Genomic DNA, 10,187 nt, shown 5'->3' on the forward strand with positions numbered 1-10,187 from the left:
TCGTTTACATTCAGCCATCGATATGCGCTTCAGCCTACAGTGCAACCAACCGTGATTTTTACATTCTATTTATATTTTGGCTGTCATTGGTAAACAACGTGTATCTGCCTACCCAGTCTTTGAAGGGATTGGGCCGTTGAGCTATCGGTCACCTCCTTTCCTCCCATTTGGCCTCCATTGGTTGGCTGTTGTCTTTACTCTTTCTCTCTGTCGCGGCGGTGTGTCGGAGCTGCTGTGTCCCCGATCTGGCACGTTCCTAGCCAAATTCTTTAAAGGTTTTACAATTGGATTCCCCTTTTACGAAATCTCCACAGTTCTAAACCCTGCCAAAATTAAAGCCAGTGCTCCCTAATTAGCGCCTATCCCCCCCCACACAATTAGAACCCCCAAGAAGATGGCGGTGGGGTCGGCAGTTGCCCGGCTTGAGGGCCGAGAATTCGAATACCTGATGAAGAAGAGGTCGGCGACCATCGGACGGAACTCATCGCAGGGCTCGGTGGACGTCAGCATGGGCCACTCCAGTTTCATCTCCCGCCGACACCTCGAAATTTTCACCGCGGGTGAAGACGGGACCGGTAGCGGGGAATTCTACCTCCGATGCCTCGGCAAAAACGGGGTATTTGTTGATGGGGTGTTCCAGAGACGAGGGGCTCCACCTTTGCAGCTCCCACGAATGTAAGATGGGGTAGTATTTTACATTTTATGTCGCGGTAGAACCGCTAAGGTTAAGGTGATGATATTCTGACCTCGCGTTGTTATTGTTTTGTTCCCTGGCCGCCGCACGTGTTGTGACAAACACCCGGCGCCTGTCCACACCGCTAGCGAGCCGCGGGTAACGCTGGCTTTGTTTGCATAAAAGGGTTACGCGAAGCACAAACACATTTGTTGTTGTTGTAATTTAACATTACTAAGCGTGCGTATCTAGGTACTGTAGTTGGCTAGTTATGTCTGTATACATATTTCTTGCTATCAAAACGTGTTTACGACAGAAAATGTATGTAGCTAAGGTTAGCTGTACTTGTGCAATGGGCCATGCTTTGGCTAAATGTCAGCTTGGTTTCTAGGCGGATGTGTTGCAATGTTTGCACAGCATAATGTACAAAGAAAGTAACCTGCCCCGTGTTTTGTTATTGTCAGTATGGGCTGTAAATCAAGCTGAATTGGTTTGTTTTTTCCAAATGTTACCCGACGTTTCTGTTTACATTCTAGCAGACGCTCTTATCCAGAGGGACTTACAGTAGTGAGGGCATATTATTTGTCATACTTTTTCGTACTGGTCCCCCGTGGGAATCGAACCCACAACCCTGGCGTTGCAAGTCTCATGTTCTACCAACTGAGCAGGAAATGGCAATAGAGGTTTGGGAGGTTTGGTACGCAGTTCTATTAAATCATAACAATCAGATTCTTTTGAATATATGTTTTATTGTCATATACACTGGAAAAGTGCAATGAAATGTGGTGTTTTACTGGTCTGAAATGTCAAATAGTTCTATATTGCAGTCAGCTGGTCCTATAGCAGATGATATGGTCCAAGCATACCCCAATGTAATAGTAAGAACTGTTATGTAAGCTCCATTTATAAACCCTGTTAATAGGCGAACTCTTCCGGCCCTTATTAGAGTGCCTCTGCATGTTTTGATACCCATTCAACACTGCTGGCGTGTAGCAGTCAGAATGCAGATTTTTTTATTTTTATATTTAACTAGATTAGTCAGTTAAGAAAAAAAATATTATTTACAATGACGGCCTACCCCAGCCAAACCCTCCCCAAACCCGGACAATGCTGGGCCAATTGTATGCTGCCCTATGGGACTCCAGATCACAACCAGTTGTGATACAGCCCGGGATCAAAGCCGGGTCTGTAGTGACACCTCTAATACTGCGATGCAGTGCCTTAGACTGCTGCGCCACTCAGGATCCCAATTAAAGAGACATTCTCACTATTATTGTTGAGTGAGTCTGGGTAGGTGTGGATGGCCGGCACTTAGCATGTTCTACTATTGTGTCCTTAGACGCTCTCCCTTTCTTTCGCTGTTCTCCAGGTGCTGTCTCCGGTTCCCTAGCACCAACATCAAGATCACGTTCACAGCCCTGTCCAGCGATAAGAAGGAGCGTAGGAACGTGTCGGAGTCACCGGTAAAGCCCGTCCAGCCCCAAATGGCGCCGCTGACCATCAACATTCCAGACAACATCGCCCACCTCATAAGCCCCCTGCCCTCACCCACCGGCACCATCAGGTGAGACTGAAGTGAAGTTTGAGCCATGAAACGTTCAGAGCATTGCAGATGGCAGGGTTATTCAAATCTGGATCTGCAAGCGAGTGTCGCTACTGATTTCCAAAAACAGCAATACTCCGAACCTCCAGGCTCAGATGTAAATACTCCTAGTAGAGCTGGGCGATATGGACAAAAATACATTTTGTGATAAATTGACTGAATTATCACAATAATGATAAATTGAACAATAAATTCATAACATTAATATGCACCAGTAACTTTTGAAATATTTCCCTTAAAACTACTAATACAACTTTTGAATGTTGTAGCTATCAATTTTCCATTTACCAATAGCCCATATTAGCACACTTATTTAATTTAAAACGTCACATTCCTTCAAAGACTAATTATCGTTACTATCGATCAGTAAAATGTCCATGATAAATGGTCGATATGGATACGTTTTGGGTTTATCGTCCCAGCTCTAACTCCTGGCATATACACTGAGTGTACAAAACATTAAGAACACCTTCCTAATATTGAGTTGCACTCCCCCCTTTTGCCCTCAGAACAGCCTCAATTGGTCGGGGCATGGACTCTACAAGGTGTCGAAAGCGTTCAACAGAAATGTTGGCCCATGTTGACTCCAATGCTTCCCACAGTTGTGTCAAGTTGGCTGGATGTCGTTTGGGTGGTGGACCATTCTTGATACACACAGGAAACTGTTGAGCGTGAAAAACCCAGCAGTGTTACAGTTCTTGACACAAACCGGTGCGCCTGGCACCAACTACCATACTCCGTTCAAAGGTACTTACATGTTTTGTCTTGCCCATTCACCCTCTGAATGGCACAAATATACAATCCATGCCTCAAGGCTTAAAAGTCCTTCTTTAACCTGTCCCCTCCCCTTCATCTACACTGATTTTGTTGTGGATTTAACAAGTGACATCAATAAGGGATCATAGCTTTCACCTGGTCAGTCTATGTCATGGAAAGAGCAGGTGTTTTATACAGTGCCTTGAGTCTTCTTGGGCATGATGCTACAAGCTTGGCACACCTGTATTTGGGGAGTTTCTCCCATTCTTCTCTGCAGAACCTCTCAAGTTCTGTCAGGTTGGATGGAGAGTGTTGCTGCACAGCTATTTTCAGGTCTCTCCAGAGATGTTAGATCGGGTTCAAGTCCAGGCTCTTGCTGGGCCACTCAAAGACATTCAGGGACTTGTCCGGAAGCCACTCCTGCGTTGTCTTGGCTGTGTGCTTAGAGTTGTTGTCCTGTTGGAAGGTGAACCTTCGCCACAGTCTGAGGTCCTGAGCGCTCGAGCAGGTTTTCACCAAGGATCTCTCTGTCCTTTGCTCTGTTCATCTTTGCCTCGATCATGACTAGTCTCCCAGTCCCTGCCTCTGGAAAAACATCCCCACAGCATGATGCTGCCACCACCATGCTTCACCATAGGGATAGTGCCAGGTTTCCTCCAGATGTGACGCTTGGCATTCCGGCCAAAAGAGTTAAATCTTGGTTTCATCAGACCAGAGAATCTTGTTCCTCATGGTCTGAGAGTCTTTAGGTGCCTTTTGGCAAACTCGGTGGGCTATCATGTGCCCTTTCCTGAGGAGTGGCTTCTGTCTGGCCACTCTAATGTAAAGGCCTGATTGGTGGAGTGCTGCAGAGATGGTTGTCCTTCTGGAAGCTTCTCTCCCATCTCTGTCAGAGTGACCATCGAGTTCTTAGTCACCTCCCTGACCAAGGCCCTTCTCCCCCGATTACTCAGTTTGGCCAGGTGGCCAGCTTTGGGAAGGGTCAAGGCTGGTTCAAAATTATTACGTTCAAGAATAATGGAGGCCACTGTGTTCTTAGGGACCTTCAATGCTGCAGAATTGTTTTTGGTACCCATCCTCAGGTCTGTGCCTCGACACAATCCTGTCTCTGAGCTCTATGGGCAATTCCTTCGACCTCATGACTTGGTTTTTGCTCTGACATGCACTGTCAACTGTGGGACCTTCTAATGACAGGTGATTGCCTTTCTAAATCATGTGCAATCAATTGAAAATACCATAGGTGGACTCCAAGTTGTAGAAACATCTCAAGGAGCTCAATTTAGAGTCTCATAGCAAAGGGTCTGAATACTTAGGTAAATAAGGTATTTTTGCTTTTTATTTTTGTTTGTAGATTGCTTAGGATTCATTTAATCAATTTTAGAATAAGGCTATAACTTAAGAAAATGTGGAAGAAGTGAAGGGGTCTGAATACTTTCCAAAGGCACTGCGCCACCAGAGGAGGTTTCAGACACTGGTTATGGGTTAGGTGTCTTGGATGCTTGTTGGATCTGAGATATTTTCTGCCATTGCAGGATTTCCATGTTCATCACCAAACCACAGTCTCTCCCACTCAGTCTCACCGTTAAATTGTTTCTCGCCCCAACAGTGCTGCCAACTCCTGTCCAAACTCCTGTCCGTCAAGTCCCCGAGGGGCGGGTCTGTCTGGCTATAGGATGGGCCGCGCACTGACTGCTGACCTCATCAATGAGAACTCCCAATCAGACGAAAAGGACGGCTCGGGAGGAGACAGCCCCAAGGTGAGACACCAGTATGCCAATAGTCCCAAAGTGGCTTCCTCTCCTTTCGTCCACGCTGATATGAAGAGGTCAGTCAATGCAGTATAATTGAAGTCAAATGAGAGACCTGTCCATCTCTTACAGAGCATTGTCAATGAAGAAAAGAAGATGAGAGGATTCCACTTTAGACTGTTGAGGTTTTCACCCAGTGCTGGGATGAACCGGTGAAGAAGTGAAGCGTTCAGAACTTTGAATATAGAAATGAGACTAATAGAGCTAAACAAATCCCTGTTTTGTCTGACAGTCCTATGAATTCTACACAATGCGTTTCTATCTCCGTGTTCTGTAATGTGGCACCGTTCTAAACACACCCCTGACTCCATTGTCTTTAGAGGTAGAATAGAGTGATGGGAAAAAATCTTGGTTTTGTTTTGGTTCTCTGGGATGGGTTACTCATTGAAGGAAAATGTAGACTTTGGAGTGCCAAATCCCGGCGAACTGTAACTCTACTTGTTTCCCAACGTGTGTGTGTGACTAACATGAAACTGAAAACAAGTTCTCACAAAACCAAACACTTGAACCTTTTTTTTTAATTAAAATGTTTATTGACCCAGATAAACACATGCAATACATACATCAATCGTATCATAAATCTAATCAAATATCTGTAGCATGAAAGAAAATGCTTTGTCATTTGTTCTGTCCTCAGGATGACTCCAAGCCACCGTATTCCTATGCCCAACTAATAGTCCAGGCTATCACCATGGCCCCCGACAAGCAGCTGACTCTGAATGGGATTTACACACACATCACTAAGAACTACCCATACTACAGGACCGCAGACAAAGGCTGGCAGGTCGGTGAATCCACCCTGTATTTCATCCTGCTGTGGTATATTTCTCTTAGAATGAGACAAACTGACATCTACGTAAACGGCAGTCTTTCTAAGTTATCCAGTCTTACGTTATCCATTACAACCTGTCTCTCTCATGGTTTTGAACTGAACTCTATCAGTTATATCTTTCTGTTCTAGAATCTCATCTATTGTTTCTCTCTGTCTATATTTCCATCCATTCTCACTATGTCTCTCTACTGTGTTCTAGAACTCAATCCGCCATAACCTTCCCATTGTCATGAATACTCTGTCTACTGTGTTCTAGAACTCGATCCGTCACAACTTGTCTCTGAATCGCTACTTCATCAAAGTGGCTCGGTCTCAGGAGGAGCCGGGTAAGGGATCGTTCTGGAGGATCGACCCCTCATCAGAGGGCAAGTTGTGTGAACAGGCGTTCAGGAAGCGCAGGCCCAGGGGGGTACCCTGCTTCAGGACCCCACTAGGCCCCCTCTCATCCAGGTAAAATAGTTCTCACTAGAAGTCACATGCTCCTATATTTCCCTCTTGTATGTACTGTAGTTTGAAATGGCATGCAGTTCTCCAGCAGTATATTAACTCACCACTACCCCCTGTGGGCTCAGTTAGGCAGTGCAGGTAGAGGAAGTTATTTCTCTGTCTGGGACACTGTGCTCTAAATTATTCAAAGGGCTCTGGGTAGGATGTTTCTTTTTGGCATGCAGAACACAAAGATGAATGTACACTCACATTTGCTAATCATTCTAATAGTCTTCCTGCTGTTGTCCCTTCAGGAGTGCCCCGGCCTCTCCTAGCCACACCGGGGGACTGTCGGCCCACTCCAGTGGTGTGCAGTCCCCAGAAAGCCTGTCCAGGGAGGGTTCCCCTGTACCCATGGACCCAGAGCCAGCCCGGGCCATAGCCCCCACCACAGCCACTGCCCTACAGCCCAAACTAGCAGTCATCCAGGAGGCCCAGTTCGCTCAGAGTGCTCCTGGTGAGTTATGCTATGTTGGAGGTTGTTGTTTCAACTGTGTTGGTGGGTGGTTAACAACTCCACTTCCTGTTTGACCTCTGATACTTGTCTCTGATAGGCTCCCCTCTAAACAGCCAGCCGGTGCTGATCGCCATGCAGCGACAGTTACCCCAGACTACCATGAAGCCTGTTACCTACACCATGGCAACGCCCGTCATGACAACAGCTGTAAGCTCCGCCCCCGTCATGCAGACTGTGCATGTACTCCAACAGATCCCGATGGTCACCATGGCTACTATTGGTGCTACACAGAATTCCGTCGTTACAGTAAAGACAGAACCACAGGAGAACGGAGGGGGAGACCACAATGGGGTCAAAGGTGAGGAGGCAAAGTTTGGCATATAGATTTACAGTCAAATGTACATTTTCTTTGCTGTACCAGTCCCTTTATAAATGAAAAACTGTAGTCATGTATCTCAGTGTTTGTCTCTCTTCAACCAGTCAAAGTGGAGCCGGTCCCAGCCGTCACTGCTTCCTCTATAGGCAGGGCCAATCGCATCATCCAGACCTCCCAGGCCACGCCCCTAACAACGGTTACCATCTTGCAGCAGACCCCCCTGGGCCAGCATCGGCTTCCTATCAAGACCATCACACAGAACGGGACTCGCCTGATCCCAATTACTACTGCTGCTAACACAGGTGAGACACACTCAAAATGGCACCTAACACCCATGAAGCTTGTAAAAAATGGCACATGATTGGAATGATTTGTCTAAAATGACCTGCCTTTTCACTCAGTAATGCTTGTTTATGTCAGGGTTGCCATGAATCCAGTAGTAAAACTCTCTCTCCTCTCAGCAGTGGTGAACCCCCTCCACCTGTTGGCAGCCCACGCCTCGGCCTCTGCATCACTGCCCACCAAGAGGCGGAACGGGGAGCTGGCCGACCACTCCGAACCCAAGAGAGTCAAAATGGAAGAGGGGGGCGAGAGCATTATCCCCGCTGTAAACAACAACTCGCACACAAACAGAGACGAGGAGAATGGGGTTAGTGAAAAGGCCAGCGATGACTAGAGGTCCTGACCCCTCTACATAATGGGCCCCCTCTCTGTTCTCACCCCTCCCCCCGACCTGACTCCCACTCTAAATCACGTTGATCATCTACTCAAAGGGAGGAAAGAGATACAAAGCGTGTGACCAGTAAACAGACCAGTTACCCAGTTAGTATAAAAATAGGAAAATAATCATTCAAAAAGAGAAGGCAAATTAAGTTGCTAAAGAGGTGACACTGTTTTGGAGAGACTCAACCTTAAGAGAAGAACGGTAACCCTTCATTATATAAGTTATTAAAAAAATAGTACATAAAAAAATTGTTAACAAGAAAATGGAATTCTAGACTACCAGAATCACCAAGGCTTCCACTGCTGATTGGTAGGTTCCCCTGTCAGTTTTTACCCAGGACACGCCCCCAATGGAGGGATGTAGCCAATGGCGTCATCCCGGCAGCATGATAGACAAGCTCTTAATATTTGGAAAGAAATGACTTCAACGACCGTTAACAGTAGTGTATTCCCTAAAGGGAAGTGTGTGTGGAACCATTCCCTGTATCTCTGGCAGCTAGCCTTCATGTCAACCTACCTAAAGCAGTCGTGAGTGAGTAGAGATGTCGTATTTTGTTGTACACGTGTATCCTAGGATCGTCTTTGAGTGTACCACCCGTTTTCCAAGGCACAGACATTTTAGTAATAAACATACTAAAAGCTATAAGAAGTGGGTTTGAAAAATATTTAAAGTCACCCGATATTGTGGAATCTTTGTTCAGTGAAATGAATGTAGTCTCCTTTTCCTTCAAGAAAACACTATCTATTGAGTGGATTGTTTTGTTTTTCTGTTGTCAAACCCAAAAGAAGTTTCCAAATCACTGTACATCTACAGATGTCATATTTTAACAAATATCCTATAAGAAAAAATATATTTCCATGCGTGTTTGACCGTATGCTTCATCAATGCTTGCATGTTACCGAATTTAGAGAATGTACATGAGCAGTTAACTGAATATGGAACTCAAGAAAATAAGACTGAATCTATGCTATACTGTATGATTCTGACCAGTAAAGCACTTACCCTCTCCATGTATTTTATTTACCTTTTATTCTGTTTTCCCTGTCATCAATGGCTGTGTTTACCTTTTTTTGTGTTGAAAGTCAGCAGTCCCCTTGCTTGATTTATTTTCTTCTATTCTGGCTCCCTGAAGTCTCTTCAGATTGTATTTGGTTTCCACAAGGAAAAACAAGTGATATGTTTGTTCTGCTTTGGTGGGTAAATGCATCCTTTTTTTTATTTTATATATATAAATATATAAATTAATTTCAACCTCTGTCCTGTGTCTTACTGTTTTCTGTCTGTGTGTTTTTGACTCTCTCTGCTACTGGTAAAGGCGCATTCACACAGAGAAACAGACACTCCGTGTTTGTCGCCTTGTCAAAGAACATTATTTTCAACCTGAGATGCCTTGAAGGTGCAAATGCCAGCCACGGTGAGATCAACCATCCTTTTGCAAGGCATCCGGTTGACAGCAGTTGAAACCTCACCATGTAATGTAACATTGGTAAATCTCTTATTTCCTCTAATGCAGTGGTCTTCCAGAGGCCCAAGGTACAATATGTTCTGTAACACTGGAGAGAAACAACACTACAGAGAAGCAGCTGCACGGCAGATAGTTAAGATGAGAGAATACTAGTCTAGTTCTAGGGAAGTAGGTAGGACAGGGTTTGTTTCACCATGACTGCAGCTGCATTCCTGGGATTTTTGTTGGTGTTCCAGGAAGTTACTGCAGGCCAGATGTGTGGGAGACCTAGGGAGAACACTTCCTCCATGAAACCGCATCCTATTTACATTTGAGTTATTTAGCAGACAATCTTATCCAGAGCGACTTAGTGCGTTCATCTTAAGATGGCTATGTGGGACAACCACATATCACAGTCATAGTAAGTACATTTTTCTTCAAAGTAGCTACCAGCAAAGTCAGAACAAATATATCGGAGGGGGTCCCATAGGGCAGTGCACAATTGGCCCAGCGTTGTCCAGGCTAGGGGATGCTTTGGCCAGGTTTTTTTTTACTTGGCTCATCGCGCTCTAGCAACTCCTTGTGGCAGGCCGGGCGCCTGCAGGCTGACTTTGGTCGTCAGTTGAACAGTGTTTCCTCCGACACATTGGTGCAGCTGGCTTCTGGGTTAAGTGAGCGGGTTATAAGAAGCGCGGTTTGGCGGGTCATTTTTCGGAGGACGCATGACTCGACCTTCACCTCTCCCAAGCCGATTGGAGAGTTGCAGTGATGAGACGATCATAATTTAAAAAATATATATTATTTAACCTTTAACTAGGCAAGTCAGTTAAGAACAAATTCTTATTTACAATGACAGCCTACCAAAAGGCCTCCTGTCAGGACAGGGGCTGGGATAAAAACAGGACAAAACAAACATCACGAGACACCACAACACTACATAAAGACAGACCTAAGACCACAACATAGTGTGGCAGCAACACATAACAGCATGGTAGCAGCACAAAACACGGTACAAACATTGTTGGTCA

At 45.4% G+C, this 10,187-nt stretch overlaps 1 protein-coding gene across 2 annotated transcripts; it reads left to right on the forward strand.

Moving 5' to 3' along the window:
• The first annotated feature begins 211 nt into the window (after window positions 1-211).
• LOC106578866 (forkhead box protein K2) lies at window positions 212-8,971 on the forward strand. Of its 2 annotated transcripts, none has more exons than XM_014158099.3 (9): window positions 212-675; window positions 2,043-2,237; window positions 4,639-4,789; window positions 5,478-5,624; window positions 5,929-6,122; window positions 6,413-6,615; window positions 6,713-6,973; window positions 7,096-7,293; window positions 7,453-8,971. In XM_014158099.3, exons 1-9 carry the CDS (start codon window positions 395-397, stop codon window positions 7,665-7,667), a joined length of 1,845 nt encoding a protein of 614 aa, XP_014013574.1. In that variant the 5' UTR covers window positions 212-394; the 3' UTR covers window positions 7,668-8,971. The 2 variants fall into 2 exon arrangements, with proteins under 2 accessions (XP_014013574.1, XP_045558315.1); XM_045702359.2 differs by having other exon boundaries at window positions 7,456-8,971.
• Window positions 8,972-10,187: the final 1,216 nt, after the last annotated feature.

Source organism: Salmo salar, chromosome 19 (genome assembly GCF_965601325.2).
Source record: "Salmo salar chromosome 19, fSalSal1, whole genome shotgun sequence".
Lineage (NCBI taxonomy): Eukaryota > Metazoa > Chordata > Actinopteri > Salmoniformes > Salmonidae > Salmo > Salmo salar.